General features: G+C 38.4%; 1 protein-coding gene across 1 annotated transcript in view; it reads left to right on the top strand.

Moving 5' to 3' along the window:
• Positions 1-23,855, top strand: part of GALK2 (galactokinase 2) — a 43,608-nt gene that overhangs the window by 369 nt on the left and 19,384 nt on the right. The window contains exons 2-7 of the mRNA XM_063412557.1: positions 1,817-1,905; positions 3,031-3,154; positions 5,960-6,050; positions 8,967-9,113; positions 20,679-20,777; positions 23,512-23,664. Coding sequence (XP_063268627.1) covers positions 1,817-1,905; positions 3,031-3,154; positions 5,960-6,050; positions 8,967-9,113; positions 20,679-20,777; positions 23,512-23,664 — 703 coding nt within the window. The remainder of the gene's footprint in view (positions 1-1,816; positions 1,906-3,030; positions 3,155-5,959; positions 6,051-8,966; positions 9,114-20,678; positions 20,778-23,511; positions 23,665-23,855) is intronic.

Raw genomic sequence — 23,855 nt, 5'->3', positions numbered from 1 at the left:
TAACGGGAAGGCCCCCGCGGGGCCCGCCAGGCTCCGGCCCCTGCTCCCACCCACAGCAGCGCGGCCCGCCCTGACGCCCCTCGCAGGGTGGCGCTGGGGCAGCAGGCGGAACCGTTCATTCATTCATTCGTTTATTCATTCACCATTTCGCCTACATCATGTTTCCCCCAGAGTTTTGGGGGAGTACTGATTATTCTCCCGTCCTTTTTGATCTAAAAGGCCCTGGAGCAGCGCTGGCCCGTCCTTGGAATGGCTGCGGGATGTGCCAGCAGCTGCTCCTTGCCCAGGAGTTGCTCTCGGTGTGTGCAGTTGGAACGCACACACACGAACCTTTCTGCTTGCGGTAGCAGCGCAGAAGGGGCGCTTTTAAACGCTGTACTTTAAAAATCGTACTTGCATACGACTGCACCGTAAATCCCACGGAAACGACAAGTCCAACATTTCCAGACTTGGAAGTGTGAAGTTATGAGGAGTGCCTTTGCTTTAAGGCTTCTGACAATTTTCTTTTTGATGTAGGTGCTTGAAATGCAATGTGCGTGTTGCAACATCCAGGCCAAAGGCTGTAAATAGCCTTTCATCGGGCCTGCTTGTAAAACCCACATTAAAAAAAGAGATCAATCAGCACTCAGATAAACATGCGCTCATGACTGCTTTGTTTGTTGTTTCTTGGTACCAACACTACTATAAAAATATCTGTGAAACAAAGCGGCATTCTAAATACTGTCACAAAAAGGAATAAAGTTAACACCTAGAATTCTGCCAACAGATTCCCCCGTGGACTATAATATTATTGATGTGATCTAGAGAAGGGACTGAACAATGAAATGGCAGAAATTGCTTTTGTTAATTGGAAGAGTGATGTACCAGTCAGTACTAGGGGAGATTATAAGAAGGGGAAATCATAGGCCTAATACACCTTTATACCTAGGCACAAAGAAAGGTACTGAAAGACCTGTTAAAAAATGTCACAACAAATCATATTTTGTAGCTTTCCACTTATAAAAATCTGAACATTTGAGTATATATAGCTGAATAGTAACATAGCCTTTACAAAGATGTACCAACCAAATAATTGTGGAATTTTTTAACATCTGTTTCTCCTTGCAGTCTTCTTACTTCCACTTTGCATTAACTAGGCTTCCAGTTCTAGATTTAGATTAAATGTAGAGACCTTATCAGGGTTCCTGTTACTGGATTTTTGTCAGTAAACTAAAATTTTGCTTTAAGGTAGTTTAAAAATGAATTATTATCAAGTTTCCTAAGCTTCACTGAGATAATGGCTTCATCTGTTTTCAGCCCTCGTTTTCCTACTGCATGACACACTAAAGTCTTCCAGCTTTGCAAACATCAGGCAGAAGGCTGGTACCTTTACCAGGAAATAAAGCAGTATGACAAATATTGCAGGGTGAATATTGCAGGAAATAAAGCAGTATGACAAAGTTTATTTGCTTTGAACTTTCAGTAGCACATCAGGCACCTCTAAATGGAAAACCTGAAGTACTTTTGCTGGAATCCTGTGGAGTAAATACTGTCATAAGTCATGGGGATAATCTGAGGCTTGGAATTTCAGTTCTCTGTGTATGAATTTATACAAAGATGGGGTAGTGTCAAATATGAAAATTGATAAAAATCAAGATCTAAGTAGAGTCTTCAATGTTATGTGAAGACCAGAAATAAGGAGCTTAATGTCACTCCTGATGTAGCAGAGAAAACTCTAGATACCTCAGGAAGCTGAATTGAATTTGCTTCAAGAAGCATTGAAACTTCCTGTCTTTTATGCAAATACAGTCCTTCTAAATGTTTCTATGTCTTTCAGATTGCAGAAACTGAAGGAGATGTTTATATCAAAGTTTGGATCAGCTCCCAAGTTTTATGCTCGTGCACCAGGACGAGTCAACTTAATAGGTAAAAGAAAAAATAACCTTGTGTTATTTTACTTCATCCATCATCATGGAAGTCTAGTAGTTTAAAACATAGAATGAAAATAGTGTTCTTAAGTTTATTTTTTCAGAGACGTTTCTTGTGATAAATGGGAAAATAGTATATAATTTAGTAGATTTTACAATATCTTTTTATAAACAACTCTACAAGAGTTTGGAGAAAACCATTGCTGGACAGTAGTGATGGTTTTGAAAATTGGAGAAACTTGCCAGCTTATGGTTTTTTAAAATGAATTAAAAGTACCAAATATAACCAGCCCCACAGCAAAGCATATGATAAAGCATGAAATGATTCTGCCATCATCTCTTCTTTACTATTCCATAGCAATGTGTCCACAGAACTTAAAACAGTGGGTGTGATTCACTGGCAGACTAGAGAGTCTCAGTTATTTTGTGTTTAGGACTTTCATTTCTGTAGCAGTCTTATTTTTGAGATTTCTCTGTCTGTGTTAGGATTGTGTTCTCCCTGGAGCTGAGTTTCTTGCATGCATTCATAAAATAATCCTATGCATTTGAAGATGTAGCATAAGGATCCTGAAAAACAGAGCTGTAAAAGTCAACTAGTTTATTGTGCAGTTGACGTTAATTTTTAGCTCAGTGTTGTGTGAACATCTCATATAGACTAAATAGCATATGGTAACTGGGAATTATTCCCAAGGGAGAGGATTTTTACTACTAACATTTTCTATTTGATTTTTACTTTATGTGTTGTGTGCAACTGTATTAATGATTATTTAAATGTAGTAGTTATCTTCTTGGAAAAAGGTCCAGAAATTGTATGTGTATGACAGTTCTCAATCTTGAACAATAATCTACATTCTGGGGGAGCGGGTTTAAAATTTTTGTGAGCCAGCGTTAAAACATGAACATTTATAAACAGGTGCAATAGATAAAAATCACTAAGGAAAGCAAAACTTTTTGTGAAGTAATAAGAAATGGAGGAAATATACCCCAAACTTTAGGTAATAAGAGTTGAAACTACAGTAAGAAATTGTCTCATCCAGTAAACAACACTGAAGCCCTGTAGAAGCCCTGTTACTGCTATGCTAGAAAGAATTATTGTAAAGTATTTTCTTTGTTTCTTTGCTAGGAGAACACATAGACTACTGTGGTTATGCTGTGCTCCCAATGGCCATAGAACAAGATATCCTGATTGCAGTAGAACCTGTACAAACTCAAGTTGTGCAACTGGCAAATATCAATTCTTCGTACTTGTACGTAATTACTTTGTTTATTCATTAATTTTTATGAACCTCTTCATGCATTGCAATACAGTTTACCTTTTCAGAGATCTGACAGGCTTCCATTGCAACACAGAGTCTGATTGTGTAAAACAATTTATATCAGCAGATGGAATCCCACAGACTGACTCCATGCTGTTATGTATTAGTACAGCAATAGCTTTGCAGCTGCTGTCTCCCACCTGTTTGTTCATATTACTCTGTAAAGCCTCTGATTTTTCAATCCTTCTAAAAGTGCAATTCTGTCTTCCCCTCTTTTATCTCATCTTTCTTGATATAATCCCCATAACTGGCAGCAGCTCAGTTTCTCCTGGAGAAGGGAGTGAAACATTTTGTAATCAATTAGTGCAAAAGTAAGGTAACACTCCCCTGCTCTGGAGAACCTGGGGCTGTGTTTTCACAGCACAACAGCTTTAGCACCAATACTTGCTAAAAAAAAATCTGTATTTCCTTGCTTCCACTTCCTCCACAGCTGTTGTTCACAGAATTATAGGCCAATTTAGGTTGGAAGGGACTTTTGAAGATCCTTGTAAATAATCTTGTTGGCCCTCTGCTGAACTCCCTGCCAATGTCTTTCATGTATTGGGAAACCCCAAAACTGGATGCAATATTCCAGCTATGGTCTCACAAGTGCTGAACATAGGGAAATAATCTCTCTTTTCAACTTCAGGCACGTTTTTCTGCCTCTTTGTAACAGACTGATACTTGTGTAGTTGCATGGCAGTTCAGATCAGGTCACTCATCCACATAAGCTTTTGTGGATATTTTACAAAAATCAGAATCAGCAAAAGCTTAGTTTAAGCCATTTTTATTGAGCCATTGGTTTAATTGGTAAATTAGTTCCTGAAAGCACAGTGTGTGGCAGCACAGGGTCAGGAACATACTGTCAAAAGTGGGAAATACTTGAGCACATATTCCTGCTTAAAACTCAGTTTGTTATAAACATGTTCTGAACTGCTGCCTGTGACTAAGACAGTCGAAAGGATTTTGTACTTCCATGCTCAGTATAAATACTCAGAGATTTTTCACTTTGTGGAGTTTGTACTCACATTATACCTGGGCTGAATTAAGAGTTTGTCACTGCCAAAAGGCAATGGCATCTTTTACCCCTTTCAGTCTCCCTGTACCTGCTTCTAAGATCACCTCAGCCTCTGCCTTTTAGCAGGTGTAGGGTACTCGTTTGATCTTAAGGTAAAGTGCACTATTGCCCCATTTTTTTCTTGGATAATTTTCTGTCATTTTAGTGAATTGCCATGCACTCAGCACTAAAGCTGACTTGGGGCAAGCAGTGGGAACAAGCACTGGTGAACAGGGAAGGGAAATGGAAGGTGTGTGTGGGACCCTTCCCTTTCTCCACAGCAACCTCCCACCAGGGCTTAAGCTGTGTTGCAAAACCATTCTGCAAGAGACAATAGCTTCAGAATTAAAATAGTTTTGATTAGGAAAAGTTGTTAAAATGAACACTAAGTAAAGCAGTAGTCAAAAGGTAAATATGTTCAAGCTTTGCTGCATTATATTGCAATTGAAATGGCCTTCTCAGGACAGTTCCACCAAATGTAGAATTATAGCCTTTGAATTTAAATTGCACACAGTATATTTTTACATCTGCCCTGGTTTCAGTTTGAAATCATATACTTGAAGCCATAAACCAAAAAAAGATCTCAGAACACAGCATTAAGCATCTTGGTTTTGTTGAGACACTGTTGCTTAAAAACAAAGCTAAAACATGCCCATAATTTCATAACAAAGAAATATTTTTCAACACTTTGAATGTTACACCACATAACAAAACTGATGACAGTATGTCTTTTTCTCCCAGCCTGTTACACTGGTAGATTTATGCCTGTGGTGAATGCATATCTATAGGCCTTTGGTGAACAAGGACTAACCAGAATCCTCTGTAGAATCACTATTTCTTATTTTGTGAACTGGTAAACTGGAACAGTTCTGTGGCACTCTTCCACTCTGACAGTTCATGTTAACTTTTAGTAGAAATAGAACAGAGAACAGGTTGCTAGAAAAAACAGCTATTTGTTTTTTATCATAAATTATCTCAACTGATCTGATGCCTTTTATGTTATTTGGACTAAAAAGGTGTTCAAAACTTACATTCTTTTGAAGTTCCTGATACCTCCCCTTCACAAACACCTTTGTAATTGAGAAGTATGTGTAGAGAGAATATCTGACTTCTCAAAATGAGCGAATTATATCATAGTAAAGATGCTTTATATTTGTATAACTTTTTCTCCATAGGTAAAACAGATAATATCTAAACTAAATATTTTTGTCTTGTAACATACATAATATAATTCTGCAGCATTAGGCCTGTTTTAGTGAAGTGCCATTCAGAGCAAAGGTAATGAAGGTGAAATCCTGAGCAGGAATTACCAGAAAGCCTGAAGTTTATCTGGCTCTAGTCAAAATTTGACAGATAACAATTATTTAAATTTTCAGTTCTAAGAAATCATGATAGCATGCTTATACATGATGGAAGGCATCCTGCCTTAATTAAGGATGTCAGATGCAGCTTAATTTTTGGATTTAATATATTCTTTATATATAATCAATAATTCTTATGCTTTCATCTACAATAACCATCTAGAAATGATTAATAAAAAAGATATGTGAAATGGTCAAACAAGAAACCAAGCCAGAACACATTGTACTGAAAACCATCAAAACCCAGTTTTGTCCATCAGCAGGTGGCAGTAACAAGCCATGTTTTTTCAAACTAAATTTAATGCAAATTGAAGCCTCAAGGTTTTTCTGTTTTTGCAGGGATTTCAGTACTAGTGTTAATAACATTCAGATTAACAAAGCCAAACCTCAGTGGCATAACTACTTCCTGTGTGGACTGAAGGGTATTCAGGTAAGCCAAATCCATTTAATTTATGAAATTAATGTATAAGTAAAATACAACAAGAATACCTGTTTACCCTCAAAATGTTTCCCTACATTCTATACCTTTTTTAACATACAGTTAAGCATTTTTATGTTGAAACTTGAAGAGGAGATATGAGTGGGTTTGCTTTAAAATATTTTCAGAGCACTATTTTTATCTCTATAAAACAAATTACAATAGCAAATAATTGCTCAGGAAAGTCGTGATCAAACATTAGCAGGATGACATTTCTGCGTGTTGAAGTCAAAAGGAATTTCCAGGGGAATTATTTAATTAAAATCTGCTTTTAAAAGGTTTGGAGGTTTGTCTTTCAGGACATGAAGACCACATCTTAGCCCTTTTCTTTCTATGCAAGCATTTAAAAAACATAGACTTCCATTAAAGCTGAAAACCTATAATTTGTGTGCAACAGCTGAGTGAAGCTGACTCATGCAGTGGGCAAAAGAAAATGCAAAAGTCAAGTAAACAGCATACAGAAGAAATAATCCATTAAGAACCATTACTCATCCTGGTTTTCAGGGTCTGGAATTTGAATGGGATTTTCAGAATATCCTGAGTTTAAAGGGCAGCTCTGCAGGAAGGGGCACACTTACGGTAAAGGCAGGAGCACAGACACACAGACGTTCTCCTGCCTGCCCACTGGAGGCTGATCCCCCTGGGGAGCTCTCCAGGCTCACCTGACAGCCCAATGTTGTGAAAGCACGAGCTGGTCACCAGTGCTGCTGGCAGGCAGCCTTGGGTCACCATCGAGGCTCCAGGAAATGTCACCTGCTGTTTGCAGGGGAGGCCCAGAATTCACAGAATTCATGGCCCTTTGAAGGGGAAAAAAAAAAAAAAGGAAAGGAAAAGAGAAAAAGTGACTTCTTAATGTCAATCAAATGATATTTCTGGAAGGGCAGAGGGGATAAACAGTGATGGCAGGTAACAGTGATGGCAGGTCAGGAACAGGTCACCACAGCCAGCCCAAATTATGGGTAAATATGCTTTTTAAAGCACATGAGGTTTGTCTCAGGATAGGCCATCTAGGTCACCCCACAGGATGATCCAATAGATAAGGACTGCAGACTGCTGAAAAGTCTACCCCAGACCTGCCACTGCAGTTTTCAAAATACAATATTCAGAACTATCCATGCCACAAATCACTTTATTACCATTCACAGGTCCTGAACAGCCCCCTGCTCCTATGCATAGACCCAAATAAATTACTTATGTGTGCAGTAACACGAGTATTTCAATTCTATATTGCTCAGTAACACAAGCATTTAAATTGCACTGACTGTAGAGATATAGATTAGGTTTCTTTACAATATATCCTTTCTTATATTAAGGCTTGCATGACCAATTGGCTTTATTTATTTTGCAGTCTGCTACTGAGATTTGTTTCCTAAGGACAAGCTTTCATACTTGAAGGTTAATTTGCAAAGCAGGTTTGCAGACTCTAGTACTGGCAGAAAATAAGCATAAATGTTACAGACTTAAGAAACTCTGAAATACAAGTACTCAGAGGGTCCAGTGGGATAATCTGTTTATATTAAGTTGAACATGCTATCCTTTTGGGACAGAACTGTTGCAGAACTTGGCAAAGTCCATTTTCATTTTTGAAACTGAAGTACGTTTTCTATTTAAACATCGCGTGATAAGTCTGCAAGCCTGATTCACATTCAAGACAATCCAGAAACTGTGGATCAGTTTCTGGTTACTCAAGCATTTTCTGTTTATGAACAAGCCTGTCTAGTGTTCTTCATGAAGGGGCATGGGCAGCAATAGTATTCTAGATATGAATTTCCTTTATTTGTGAAACAGGAAATTCAAAATATAATTTGAAGTGATGGTAGAAGAATTTAAAGGAGGCTCTTTGTGTTTGCTGATCTGTACCATTGGTATTTATGGTTGAAGATGCTTCAGGAGAAGTAGTAGACATCTTTTGAAGGAGGACATTTCTTTATGAAAATACTGTAATTTTTTCTGATTATTGCCACTGTAATGTAGTTTATTGACGTACGAATTGCATCAGAAGTTGGCTATTCATATACCCCCCATATACAGTCAATGATTTTTTAATAAGTACTGCATGTTTCAAACTAATAGTAGAGAGAAATTTATATAAAAGTGATTCTAAATAAAAAGACAAACTAAAAAATAATTAAAAGATTATGTACATGAGGATTTATGACTTCTGGATTAAATGTATTAGCTGTGATATCTATGATGTATGTTAGAATATTTTCAACTTCATTCAAAAAGTAGCATGCCAGAGACCATCCCCGCTGGTAGGTGTGTCTTTGTGACCCCAAAGCACAGAGCTCCTTAAGAGCCATTGTGGTTTTCCCAGTGTCAGTCCTGTGGGTGCTTCAGGACACGAGCATCTGGCTCTTAAAACAGCTGCATGGCTACTGCTTCCCCTCAGCCTCGTGTGGCTCCCTAATACCACATGCCAGCATTGGAAATGAAGCATAAAGTGGACCTTCGGTTCTTTGTGGTGCCTAAAATGAAGAGCTGTCGAGAAAAGGACAAAAGTAGGGTATGAAAGGATTGGTAACTTCACACTGTCACCACGGCAGCTCAAAGCAGAGCCAGTTGCTGCAAAACCCACCCACGAAGCTTGGTAAATTCTTGGGCGTGCAGCCCATCCTGAGTTCTGCTTGGGGTGGTTATATGTTTGTGTACAGCAACTGCAGACATACCTTTGGCTGACGCCCCACCATTGGCTTTGTTCCTAAGGAATAGAATGAAAATTTTGCTTTTGCTTTATTTTGGAGATACCAGAAGCAGGTCCTTGCTTCCAGCAGCTCAGCAGAAGGATTCTCTTTCTAAGTATCAGATAATTGCAAGCCTGAGCCTGTCTGTACTTGAAACTGAGATTGTTTATTTTTTCATTGTTAGGAACATTTTGGTCTTAATAACCCAACTGGAATGAATTGTCTGCTAGATGGAACCATCCCTCCAAGTTCTGGTCTCTCTAGCTCCAGTGCTTTGGTGTGCTGTGCAGGACTCGTGACACTTAGAGCTAATGGAAAAACCCTCTCTAAGGTAATTTACTGTAAAACACAAGAGTGTCAGCAGTAAAATTCTACTTAAAATTAAATATTGTTAATGCCTGTAAACATTAAAAACACGATGCAATTGTTTTTGCAAAGAGTTGTTGGATATAAACTTAAGATATTGCACAATTGAGCAAACATCTTTGGCCAAATTTTGGCAGGATTTGAATTTGGCAAGAAAACAGGCTTACATTAAAGCTGAAAAAAGGAGCATTATTGTAAGCCTGTATTTTGGCCAAGCATCAGGTCCATGCCTGGACCAGATGTGCTATCTGCAGGCCAGGGCTGAGGATATATGTGCTGAAGCATGTGGTCCACACCCCCGAGGCCTTTACTCTCTCCCTGAATGACTTTTCATGGCTTTAACAGCAGAGCATCTGTTGGAGGCCTGTGGAACAATTTCTTGATAAATTATGTAATCAGCACAAAGTAGAGGTAAAATTCTTCCATCTGACTCTCCTTATTCTCTTCACAGTTTTTTTGGAATGAACATATTTACAATCCAAAATGTATTCCTCACTTTTAAACAAACATTAGTCTAAAAACAAACCCCAAGTATGTGACCTGTTAGCAGTACAACTGTTAGCACTGTTTGGCTTGTGTAATACAGATTTCTGGAGGAGTCATGCTTCTTGAAGGTGCCATATGGGAACGAAGTTTTCTCCATTAAGAATGTCTGGTTAAGTGAAACTAGGATCTTAAATTAGAACATTGTCAGGAGGAGAAAAGAACAGATTTAAATGTGACTGTTACACGTATTTGTGCCTATTGTCTAAGACAGACATTCCCAAATTGTGGTAGAAAGCCAACTGAAAGTGGCACATGATGATGGCAGCTGTTAACTGTGCTTTTAACAAGCGCTTCTGAGCCAGGAGGTGAACAGATCCACAGAAGGTTTTTGCTGATCTGTTGACCTTGACCGCTGTGAGGCTGCAGTTGCAGGAATGCTCAGCAGTGAATGCATCAGGCAGGGCTCAGGCAGAAAGGAGCAGGGCTGGTGGGGCAGGGAAGCATTTTATGTAGGAGGATGTGGCAGCAGTTGCTGTCACCCCGACTTGTGTTGGTGTGTGATCAGAGGTCAGTAAGGGACTGAACACGGTAAGAGAGGCTCTGTGTAGAGCAGTGGTGGATGAAAACATGGAACTGAGGATCTTTCTTGGATGAATGAGATGCAGTTAAAGGGTTGGAGGTGACAGAACGTGTACCTGGCCTGACAAGAAGCTTCTGGTTTTGCACAGATGGTCCTACCACAGGTCAGCAACGTCTCTGGTGGTGGTCACCTCAAGAGTGAAGCTTGGGAACCACTGATCAAAATCACTGGAGTGCACGTGTTCAGAACTTGGGTATCTGCGCAATCATAAAACTGACAGAGGTCAGAAAGCCTAAATTTTACTAGTAAGTAAAAATCTGTATCTGGAAAACCAGAAGCCAGGTTTTCATTATTCCAGTTCTGCAGTGTTCTTCAGAGAACAAATGATACAGTGTGGCTTGGGAGTACCGGCCGGCATGATGCCAGACTTGTTGTAAAGAAAGGTGCAGAACTCCTGTCATTTTCATAGAAAATTATGGAAGAACAGAAGGAAGACACAGACTCCACTGAATGTCTCTTCTTCTAATGCATCCTGTTCAATCCTCTTCCTGCTAGTTGAAAAATGTGCTGAAAGTTAAGCTTGTGCCTGAAACACAGTTGGACAAACACAAGAGACACAATTGCACATTTTTGTCAGGAAACCCTGCTGTCTGCAGCCAGATATTTTGCACTTGTGATGAAAAATGAGCAATTAATGTACAGATGAGACTTCTCAATGCCACCATAGGAGCAGTTAAGAACACATCCAAGATTTTGTATGCTTGCGTAGCCCAGGGCACCTGGTTGTCATGGTTAGGAGAGAGGGTGACTGCTCTGAAGACTGATTGCTTTTGTCCAGGCTTTAAGTTTCCCCAAATCTTACAGGACAGTAAAAACTCATTCAGTTTTTGGCTAATTTATGATTTAGCATTAGAGACTTCTTACATGTAGCTAAATCCAGACTCTCTGTTGCACTGGATTTATGCTTAGCCTTGCAGAACTGCCTTGTATAAGGCAGGGCTAGTCTGGGTATAAATTAGAGCAATCCAGGCATGTGAGTCCTCAGAAGTATCAAATGTGCTCTGGCCACTTCTTGCCAGCTCCTAATGCATCCTGTGCTGGTGTCAGATGGGATCTGTGCAGGATCCAGTCCTGGCTCTGTGTCAGCAGGGAGCTCCCCCGTGGCAGGGAAATTCTTAGCTGAGCACAAGTAGGGGCTTTCCAGATCTTTTCTTACTAGAAAGCAATCGAGGACTGTGCATTTGTAAGGCTCTGGATATTTATGTGTTTATTTTAAATAAGAAATATCACTTCAGCCCTCCCATCCGTTTTTTTTTTCCCAAATGCTTTATAGTTGTGAAAGTTGTAAATTGTAGTATTTATTAGTAACAATACTTGGTTATGATGGTAATTTTATGAGAAAATATTGACTTATTGCCCCTCACTAGTCTGATGGACTTTGCAAAATCTTAGTGTGATGGTTTGTAGCAGGAAGACAGGAAACTTTTGGCTTTGGAATCAAATTTGGCTGAATCGTAGGGCTTCTGTAGCCAAAGTTATGAAAAAATGACCTTTTACTGAATGGAACATTTATCTGTTTTGTTTCTGTGAAACTATTTTTATGAGAATATTTTAGTTATATGCTCTTTTTCCTGATAAATGTAAGTTTAAAATAGTTGCTGTAGAGTAAAAGTTGTTGAAATGTAGAGCTTTTATGAGATAACACTTCCAGTGTGAGGTTTGGGCCTATGAGATTAAGAGCCAAAACCCCACAAAATTAAAAAACATTGTAAAAGCATGGCTAGAATTTCATGGTGGCTAACTTTAAAAATAGCTTTTTTTTTGACATTGAAAACAAAATCAGAAAAAAAATGCTCTCACTAATTGTGCGTAGCAGTCTGCAATAGGGCATTGTTTCAGTGTGCATACAATATTTTTTTTAAAAACCCATCATACACATACACAATAGTTAGGGAAAACAGCAGTTTAAGACAATTCAGCCAGATGTGCAGTGCTAACCAGTTGCAGCAGTGCAATAGCATTCAAATAACAAGATGGAAAATGTAGAATCTTTAAAAAGAATCCACTTTTCTCCTCCAAACAGGATACCACTCTAAGGCTGGGTTGGCATCACTCAAACAGCAGCAATGCTCAGCAGTAACAGTTCTTGGTTTTAAAGTGATTTTTATTTCACTGTTACAAAATCAATCTTTTGTATAACTTTTCATCAGAAGATGATACTTTTTGTAAAGGAAACATCATAATGCTCCAAGCTGTCCCTCTAACTGTCCCTCATAATGCTCTAAGCTTTGTGTTTCGTGGTAGGAATTAATGAGCACAGAAAATCACTTAGGACTGAGTAACTAGATGTACTTAAGGATGTGATGATAATGTTGTTATCCAAATGTTAGATCTTGTGAAAGTAAGGTCTGTTCAGCCACTGCAACATTATTTCTGTTACTCAAGGCTGGGTAGCTGTGCACATACTTATTGGGAAGAAGAGATCAAAAGTGAATAGGATTTATCTAATTTAATGTGAAATGTTGAGCATAGGAAGGGGAATCATATTTGGCTTTATCTAGACTGGGAAAAAGCTAAATCAGACAGAGTAAATAAAGGACCTAAATCTAATTTCTCATGGCACAGTGTCCATTGGTTTCACTTTTTCCAAACTATGGCTCAGATGAATTTGAGTGTGGATGTTAAACATTTTTAAATAGTATTTCAACAGTTAATATACCTGCTAGTGTCACTGGTTTCAGTGGGAGAATAGATAGGCCATCTGGAATCCTTTCTACGTTGTTTCTGAAGCCTCTATAAAGTAAGGGAAGTGCTTGAGTTGAACCCTTTACCACTATTAATCCATAGTTGTGTGGCAAGAAATCCTGTGAGTATCCATACTGATAGTGCGACTTTGAAATGAGTAACTTGTGCTGATAATACTCCTTAGGATTGGAGTGCAATTTACTTTATTTTCTTTAAAAAACATTTCTTTTTATAATTTATTTTATTGATCTGTCAAAAATCTTTGATAGATGCATGCTCAGGTTAATTATACGGGAAACCAAATTGTTTACACAAAAAGTGGCACATAGATACTGTATTTTAAAGTATCTATTATTAATACAGAGAAATCCTAAAGTTCTTTTCTCCCTGTGGCATTGAAAAAACAGAGTTCTTGTTAAGCTTGACTGTGTGTTTGTAATCAAGGGGAAACAGAGTGCTTCAGAGCAGTGGTAATCAAAGGCCATAATCTCTCATCAACCAAATTGATAACCTTCTATTTGAGCATGTTAGGGGGCAGACAAAGTCAAACTAAGATTGCTGTGCTTATGAGGACATCCAGATACTATCTGACAAATATATTCCCATTCTGGAAAAAAGTAAGCATAATTACCTTGCAAAACATATATGAAGTTCAGCTAATTGGGATTTTATGTGCAAACTGAAAGCAGATGGTAACTTTCAGCAACCTAGTCAAGATGAGATATTAAAAATAAAGGCATCCCTGGTGGTAAAAATAACCTCAAAAGTTTGGGCATCATTTTATACCTTACTAAATGAAATACAGTACCTTTTATTTCAGAAGTTATTTTTATATCTACCTACATATATATAAAACATGCACAGATTGGGAAAAAAATGACAGTCTAGCTAGAGCTGAAATATGTTATATGATGGAGAATGTTTCCTTCTAACTGTAAAACACTCATTTTTATCTATAAATGTTTCTTCTGCATTTTCAGTCTTGTGTATTGTGAGCAAACTCTGTAGAATTTAATAGAAAATCTACACTACATTTGCCATTACATTACCAACATTATTTGCTGTAAAGGAAAGCAGCAGACTGAGTCTGACTTTTCAGATTAACTTGCTGAAATGTTAAGGAATGTTCACTGGGGGACCATTACTCTATTTCCATAGAGGGAATAAATATATGCACAGCACTTTTGACTGAATTGATATTTAAATACTCCAGTTACTCACATTTGAATGCTGAAGAGAAGTCTGAAGCACTGAAAATGACCATGCTAAAAATAACTTATATTAAAAAATTCATTTTCTTCATGGAGCTTCTGTTTGTGAACAATAAAATTTAAAACAAGAAGAAAACGGTTTGCTTTTTTTTTTATTTAAGCTTAGTTACAATTACTACTGCACTGTAGTATGTAGAAAATTTAGCAAACTTAACTTGGGCCAAAATTAACTACATTAAACCACTGAGGCAGATGTAATTTAATACTATCATTTTATGGAGAAGATTGCTTGATTTTGGCTGCTGTCATTCTGGATTTGTGTATATCAAGTTTCTGTGTAATGTAGGGTGAGCCGTTCCAAAAAAATACTAAGCAACCCTAATTCTGTTTTACTAACAAATATTTGCCTGTCTCCTATTCACTAATTGTCTTACTCTTTTAAGGGGTTTACTCTTACACAAGTTCACTTCTTTGAAGGGCTGTGTGAGATTGAAAGGGATTGATCACTGGTTTGGAACATATTAACAGTGACAGTTATATAGGGACAAATTCTGTCACAGTTTACACACTGTCCAGACCCATTATTGCATGAGGGAAAATCAGAGCAGTCGGCCCTTGGCCTCTTTGTGAGCAGGAGGACTACTAAAGGTGAAACTCCCTTATCTGTGCTCACCCAGATAATTCTTTAGGTTTCTACTTCTAGGATATTTTTTTATAATTAAGTGATCATCTGTTCACTTTCATTATTTCTAGGATATCTAGATACCTTTCTACATTTAGGTCTTCATGCTTATTATCACTAACATCACATGGATAGAGACTAAAATAAATGATAAGCAACAGAGAATCAAGTGAACTGAATGGGGTAATAATTTATCAGTTCTTCAACTTGAAAGACCAGAAATACTCAGTTGTAAATCTAAACCTGAATTTGAGGTGCTTCATATTGAAACATAAGTAGAAAAAAACACATATTAGTGAAAAGTATCATTTTACTGAAAAATCACTTTTTCCATTAAAATCCAAAACAATGTAACATGACGCAGAGCTACTGATGAGTTCTTACTATAAGCAATCTCTCCATCTAGAATAACTACATATAAGGCAACTAATAATAAAAAATCACAACCTTTCTTTGTCAGAGTAAATTATATCTCCACTGATATGATTTCCCAGATTAGCCTTTCTGCATACTGGATAGGAAATCTTGTGACTCAAAGATAAAACGGATTTAGTGGTAGTAATTTCTTTCTTCGTAACCCAAGACTGACTTGCTCCTTATCAGGGAGAACCTTAAATTGTTTCAAACAAAAAGCAGGGGTAGTTAGTAGAGTCTTAGATCAAAAGCTAGCCTAGGTTTGCACGGGGGGGCAGTTGCCTGCTAGACAAACGGGTGTTTCCTTCTGCAGTAGCATACAGTCTGGACAGAGTTTAGAATTAAGCTTTGCAAATGAACAGGCTAAAAAACACATTTTGAAAACTGTTAGTTTTAGATATTTCCTAGTGCTCCAACTAACATCTAAACCGGATGCTTCCTTAAGTAATTTACATAAATTTCTTAGTGCTTATTGTTTGTTAGTGAATTCTATGTACTGAGATTCTTCTCCTGGTGATGTGGCTTTATATTGTTTTAATTATGGAGGTTCTAATTTATTGTGTTGTATCTTTTTTCATTGGATAAACAGCAAAAACCCCAATGTTAATATATCATGAAACTCATTGATTCTAAACATTCCCACAGAAGCTCAGCCAACCTGGCACGGCTACTTGCCAACAGCTATAAAAGTAGTGTTTGCATGGATGATATTCAAAAGCTGCAATATTTAGTGTTTCTTGACAGATCACCAGGGAGACTTCAAGGTTTTACTTACCTGCCAGTTACTGCTGCTGTCATGTTACAGTCATCAAAATATAAACTCCTGGGGAAATAAGATCTTTACTTGGCCTCTGGTCCATTGTAAGAGCCCACTTTCAGTTACAAGATACAGGACTAGAAGTGGTATTGGTCTGATCCACAGAGGCTGCTTTTATCTTCATATATCCTATATTTTTATAGTGACTGAAGTATTTTAATGAATTTTATATAGCTGACAAACCCTTACTTGTGCTCAGGCACATGATGGGATTCTGGGACTTGTCCTGGGCAGGGCCAGGAGAGGGACTCGAAGATCCTTGGGGGTTCCTTCCACATTAGGATATTCTGGAATTCTATGCACTTCCCTTCTTGGCTAGGTTGTTGGGTTCTTTGGGGTTTTTTTGCAGGGGGGTGAGATCAAAGGAATTATCTCCTGATGTTTGAGGTTTTTGAATTACTATGTTAAATATATCCCTTTGCTTGTTTAATAGTGTAGATGACAGCTTAGGATTTACCAGCTGCATGATAGTTACAGTTCACCTGGTCTAGTTAGTCCTGTTGGAACAACTTCCGGAAACAGTAATACAGAAAATCAGAGGGCAGTAACATGTAGACCTCACAATAGGTGAGCTAAGAAAACTTTAAATTTATCTAAGTAGATTTTTTTGTATTTTGTATTCAGACCCATTTTAACTATGATTTTAGTATTTTTCTGTTTCACTTTTCATTACCATCATATATAAGATTTTAAATCTACCCTGCAGGCGTTCCCCTGAGACTGTATTCTTTACTGAATAAGCCACAATGCTGGAAATAGGGAGGTTTTTGAATTCTCATTTCAGCTTTGTGACTGATTCACATGACTTTGAACAAATCATGTAAGTATCTGTGCTGTCTCTAAGTTGAAGATAACAGCAGCCTTATAGGAATGCTTTTAAAGTAAACTATGTAAAATTCTATGAAGATTTAAATTGTGATTTACTAGTATTTTTGAAATACTGCTTTAGGGATGGAAAAGCATGTTAATGCTTTGCATTAGAATAGCTTTGCATAGAATTAGCTATTTTGTGGCTAGCTCAAAGTGATCTCTCATATGAATCAGGATGTGTGGGATGCAAGTGGAGTCTTTGTGCAGATGGGGTTTATTCCTTCTCTGTATTTGTCGTGGTGCTTCATGAGGAACAAATATCTGCCTTCACTGAGTTCAGTGAGAAAGTCTGTTCTACAACTTCTGCAGAACTCAGAACTCAAAATTGTTTATTTTATACACAAACCAATTGTATCTGGAAGTCTACCAAGGAGTGTGAGGCCCCCTCTAACCCAGCAGCCTGACAGGTGATGCCGTGGTGCAGCCTGGGTGCAGTCCCCCTAAATGTGACTGTGAGGATGCTCTGAGTTCCTCCTCTGCAGGAACTGCAGTGCATCCAGAGGAAGGCATTCCATGCCCAGGTATTGTTCAGACAGACATTTGAGATGTTGCCAAATTGTGCAGGTATCCAAGAAGCTCTGTATTTTTACAGGTCAGACATGCACTGAAAAGATATAAATAGCAGATGAACCAAACAGTCCCTGCCCTAAAGAGTGTTGCAGGTTGAATGGGCATTGCTCTGACATAGGCAAAAGCTACTTCCTTTTATTACATGGTTCTCACAGACTTTTTCCTTAGAGATGTTTTCTGTGGAAGCCTAAACTCTAAGAACTTGAGTAGTAAAATGTGTGTTTTTTCACTTTCTAGTAATGAAGTCACACATATTTATAGCATTATCATGTAAGAATCCCAAATAGCAATTACTAATTAGAAAGAGAGGGAAGATACTCCTCATTTTACTGAGGAAATAGAGACATGATGAATTAGAGACTTTCCCTGACTCACAAGAAACCTTATGTGGAGCTAGAAATTGAGCCCAGACCTCCTGAAATTCAGTTCACTATTTCAGTCATATGACCATCCTTTTCCAAGTATCAAATATATACACAAGGCTCTCCAGTTTAGTCTTCACATTAGTTTCCAGTGAAACTTTGCCCTTTCACTTGTTTTAGCAAAAAGGCAAACATCTGCCCATTTGTCTCAATAGTAAGTAGAAACTGCTCTCTATACAGATGACAATTTCCTCTCCATTCACATGCTTCTCATCCTGGTATTAAAGGGCAGCCTGTGTCAGCAAGGGCCCGTTTAAATTAGAAACCAAATAATATTTCAGGGATGCCTTGGGCTGTCTTGTGGAGAGGGCTTTTTGCAACCCTTGCCAGTTACTGCTTGGTGGTCCTGCCAATCCTTGCTAAGTTTCAAAACAGAAGTTGCTCAAGCAGGAGCAGCGCTGCGTGCCCGGCACACACACAGCTGGAGAGCCGCGACCCAGCGAGGCCCGGCGCTCAACAGGCACAGGTCACAGACCTTGTACAGGCACAGGGAGTGGCACTGTCCTGATGGTTAACACTGCTCCTCTGCAAGACTTCAACTGATACTTGTTTAATAAGCCTAGGCTCATAAAATCTAAACAGTTTAGGCAATCCAGTGGTAGCTGATGTGTATGTGGAGATAGAGATGCAGCCAGACCAAGTGACGAGTGCAGTGCCTAATTTCTGACTTTGCCAAGCTTTTCTGGCAGTTGCAGGTGAAGTAATGCCTCAGGTAGCAGTGCCCATGAATGGAATTTATGTTTTGAGCACTTCAGGAGCTGTACTGCAGGGCAGGTTTGCACACCACAGCTCCTGCTTGAGCACACGTGGCCCATCTGCCAGCGTGATCTTCTCGTCCAGTGAGTAACAGTCTGAAAGCTCCTGCCAGTAACAACAAAACTTAGGGATGTGATATTGCTGTGTTCTCAGGTACAGCAGATTCAGCAGAACTGGCTGAAACATGCAGGCATTCCCATGTCACAGCAACAGTTGTTTGTAAATAGGCACAACTTCATATGTAGAAAGGAGTGAGCACCTAGAGACTGCTGTGTGTGGAGTGTTATTTTCTGTGGAGCTGATGCTGAGTATTTTAGCATTAAATGGGCAAAAGGCATCATTATGTACATTAGCATTTCATTCAAAATTATTTTCAGCTCATAGTGGAGCAGGGAGATATGGTAATTAGATGTTAAACTTTCGTTGATGGGATGAAGAGACCTGAGGTTCAAACTGGAAATGGGACTTGAGTGGGCACGGGACAGGGAGGAAAAATGAATTTTCATGAACCTGGGAAATGGTTTTTGTTAAAGAGTACCAAAATACAGAAAGTTGCTATAGTTTCTCAAGAAAAAGAAAAGAAACATTATTTCAGCTCATCTTCAAAATACACAAAGGTGCTGAAAAGGAGAGTATTTTTACTGATTGTATTTTCAATGTTCTCTCACTAATGGTCTTGTTCTCATAAGAGGTCGTTTACCATGTTTGATTCAGAGATCCACTCTGCATAGTTTTACAGTAACTTTGTTAATGTTTTTTGATAACTTCTGCTTATCTTTCTAAGGCTTATTGGCCACAAGGGCATTGTGAGCTGAGTAAATTGGTTGGTAGTGCATTTGCAAACAGTTCAGCCTGATTACATTCATGTAAGCACCGATTTTACAGCTGTGTCAGTGGGGCCATTACAGGAGTTGAGCGAGCAAGCAGGCAGGCACCCTGCACATACCTCTCTCAGCACCGTGATTTAGTGCCTCTGTCTGCTGCCTTTTACAGCTGTGTGCTGGCTAGTGTCCCTGTCTTGCTGCTTAGCTTGTTTCAGTCCTGCAGTGCTGCATCCTTACTGTGGAATCTGAATCTGACTTTGCCACTGGACTGGAGAACGGCCTGTGGCTTCTCTAAAGTTCTTTTCCCATCTTCCCTGTGGTTACCTTGTGCTTAGACAAACAAACTGGTAAGGGTTGTAGTAGGTGGACACAAATACTTTCCTTTTGACCCACTTCTTTTTGACTAGTCTGTGTTCTTTGACCATTTTCCAAGGTTTCTCTTGTGTTCTGTTTTCACTTGGCCTGATAGCTGAAAGCTTTACTGTAAATTATTATTTTTGACAGTTATGACATTGATATTCCACCCTCCCATAGTATCCTCTGACCTGCAGGTATTAGAATGCACAAAGATATGCCTAAAATGTCACAAAGGAATGCACATCACATATAGTTACAAATTAGTTCAGATAAACAGATTACAGGGTCTCAAGGAGACATGACAAGCATCATTGACTTGAATATTTGCAGTGAGAAACAGTTTTGGAGTAATTTCTGATTCTGGAGTCAGTACATTAAAACAATATGGAGTAATAACTTGCAATTTTTTGCTAAGCTAAGATTCACATGTAGATGGATTCATCTAATGACATCAACAAAACACTGGCTATTGGGATGGAAGGATTTGAAGTGCACAAGGAAGGTGGGAGGAGGACAGCTACAAGAGTTAAGTGTCTAAACAAGGATACTCTGAAAAGCATTTGGTTGTGGGTCCTCTGGAGGCTCAGTAGTTGGTTCTTTTTCGCTTCAGAACAAAAGGGAAAAGGGGCCCTGTAGCATCCGGGTTGATAGCAGCTTATGTTTTTTGACATGTAAGAGATAATAGTTTCAGAACTCTGACATTGTTTCCTGTGTTTTCTCACTAATTAATATGTAAACAGAATAAAAGTGTCGTCCTTAACTGTGGCTGAAGGTTCACATGTTAATATTTTTTCAGGTGGAACTTGCAGAAATTTGCACAAAGAGTGAACGTTATATTGGCACAGAAGGTGGAGGAATGGACCAGTCAATCTCTTTTCTGGCAGAAGAAGGAACTGTATGTGTACCTTTGTAATCTAAACTAACAATGTAATATTAATTTATGTAAGCAAAAAATACCTTCATTGGTATCTAGAAGAAAAACAAGGTAAGAAACTGGAATACCTTAGTAAGCAGGATAGGCATCATTGATATACAAATGAATCAGGAATTAAACATACAAACTTGGGTACAGTTGAGTATGACAAGTTTGAATGAATATGATGAGGAAAATCAGAAATAGCAAGGAGGCAGGAAAAGATGTGGGAAAGTATGTACTCTAGAAGAGCACCAGGTTCCACTATTTGACTAATTCATGCTGAACTTAGAATGTTCCCCATATAATGAAATGTGAATGGTCGGCATGCCTTGTATTCAGTGCAAATGGGATAATTATTACAAAAATGCTTTCTTGAAGCTTCTTATAACCAAACAGTTCTAGGAAGTTTTGCCAGGTTCAGTTACAAAGACAATGGAGACCTTTTTTTTCACCAGTTTTGCTAATTCCAGACAATTCTGTGGCTGGATTTTGATGTAGAAGGCATTTAGCAGTCTTAAACGTGGTGACAGAAGGTGAACTAGCTGTGATAAACAGGACCTGCCAAGTTATGCATGAGTGCTTGCAGTGGAATTTACAGTGAGGTTCATCTGCTGTCCCAGAAGGTGCACAGGACTGCAACTGTTCAAACCTCAGGCTCATAAAATACTTTTATTGGAATAAATGTAGTGTTTCATAACAACCTTTCATTTCCTTATGATTGTGGCATTATATCTCTACAGCTTTTGTTCCTTAATGACATGTCTTGGATCAACTTACACAGAAAAAGAATCTATTTCCTAGAATTACACCAAACATTTAATGCCATCATGAGACATATGTATTTTCAATTTCACATCATCTGTACCTACTCTCCACTTTTCCTTCGTGTTTACACTGTTAGTTGTAAAAACACAGCTATATGAATAATGGAAGAAAGAAGCAGCATATTTTCCTGCCATATACAGAGATGATTATGTAAGGGGAAGAAAATAGTATATATTTTCAGATATATAGCAGTGGCGACCAAAAAAACAAAGAAGATATTAGAACAGATGAGAGAAGAAATAGTGAACAAATCAGAAAATATCCTTGCTTCCGTGTACTTGCAGCTGAATGCACCTCTAGCTTCCCGTCTTAAAAAAAAACCAAGTACAGTAAAGGACACTCAGGTTTATCAAAGCAATTTTTTTTAATAAGAGCAGTGAATGAATAATTTCAAACTTTTCAGCTTGGAAAACAAAAAGCTTTGAGGGTGATACTTTGAAGTTTGTTAATTCCCTAAACAAGTAAAGAGAAGGTAAATGGAGGATTCAATGTTTTTCATAACTGAAGAACTAATAGAAACACAATGACATTAGCAAGCAGCTTGTAAAAAACAAACAAGGAAGTTTGGGGTTTGTTCCAAAGCATTCATTGTTAAATTGAGAAATACCATACATTGTGGAAGACAGAAGTTTAAAAAGGATTCAAAAAAGACCTTTGTCAATACACTAATAGAGTGTTAAACTATATGTAGCCGTTTAACATAATAATCAGATGTTTCTTGCAGTGTAAGTATATCCATTGTAATCTTTGCTTATGGGAATCTGGAAGAACATACCCCAAGAAAAGATTGCTTTGTATGTGTTCTGTTTTTATATTCCCCCTAAATAGCCATTTATGGCTACTGTCAGAATCAGGACACTAGACCAGCTTAGTGGTACACTCTGGTCTAATGTAGCAGATCTTAAAGGGTCTATTTAAATGTAAGCAAGTCTGTCTTGATAGTAATTCTGTGATGGGGTCCAGAATCTCAATGGCAGGGAGTAACACACACGCTGTACATAATGTACAAGCGGATTTGTCATTGTTTATTTAGCACTCTAGCTGCTCAAGGGACTCTCTGGGGGTGAACAATGCCAAAACCCCTAAGACGTCCCTGCTTGCACAGTTACAGTCTATTCTAAGAAGCCAAAGCAGGGCACATGATTTACAACTTATCCCAGTGAAAAACCAGATGTGAATTTAATCTCTTGATTACATTACATCCTGAATTATTTAATTAATGGATGCCTAACTTATTCCATGAAAAGGTCACAAATGTTGGGAACATCTTATACAGCTTGTGTAAGCATATGTGGGGCAAGGCAGTCTCTTATGTTAGAAAGGAGGAAACAGTAACTACATTCTTACATGTAGTTTTATTTCATTTCTTGGTTTGATTGTCTGTATGTATGATCACTGCCTGAAATCAGTGCTAAAATGTTGGTACCACACTGTACCTCAGTGACCTAATCTCGCTGTAGTGCAGAATCAGAAGCCAGAGGGGCAGATGGACATTGATGAAGGGGCAGGGAATGCAAAGCCCCTTGTTTCTAGTGGCACGCACATTAGCTTCAGCCAGGCCTGGTACTTCTCTGCAGATCAAAGTGAATCTGTTGTCTTAAACAGGCAAGAAAAATAGGTTGGGTGGGGTTCTGTAAACTGCTGAAAAAACCCAAAGACTTAATGGAAACATTTTAAAATCCAGCTACAGGGAAAGGTTGGAAATGTATGTGTAACTTGACCAATGAGGTTAAACCTCTTTTCTTGCTGTTTCATGTCAGTTTTCTTTCCCTAACTGTCTCTGGATTTTCAAGAGAAAAAACATTCAAATTTGCATTTGATTTATAGAACTAAGTGCACTGTTAGCTAGTAGTAAATTAAAACTAACCATTCATTTTTCTTTCAATAGGCCAAGTTGATAGAGTTCAGTCCACTGAGGGCAACTGATGTTAGACTTCCAAGTGGAGCAACGTTTGTTATTGCTAACAGTTGTGTTGAAATGAATAAAGCAGCAACTTCTCATTACAATATTAGGGTAATGGAGTGTCGGCTGGCTACAAAGGTAATGCATGGCTTATGTCAAACTCTAATGAAACCTTCATCTAAATATGTGCTTTTTTCCACTTCGGACCAGTTGTGTCTTTAACACCTGGCTAGGTGCTACTCTTAGTATAATTTTTCTTTCCAGAACTAGACATTTCCATCTGCAGGAACAGAACTCCTGCTGAGCTTAATGGAAGTGCAAGGACTGTG

The sequence above is a fragment of the Prinia subflava genome, chromosome 15 (genome assembly GCF_021018805.1).
Source record: "Prinia subflava isolate CZ2003 ecotype Zambia chromosome 15, Cam_Psub_1.2, whole genome shotgun sequence".
Taxonomy (NCBI): domain Eukaryota; kingdom Metazoa; phylum Chordata; class Aves; order Passeriformes; family Cisticolidae; genus Prinia; species Prinia subflava.
Note: the sequence above shows the minus strand (reverse complement) of the source record. Positions and strands in the feature narration are given on the sequence as shown.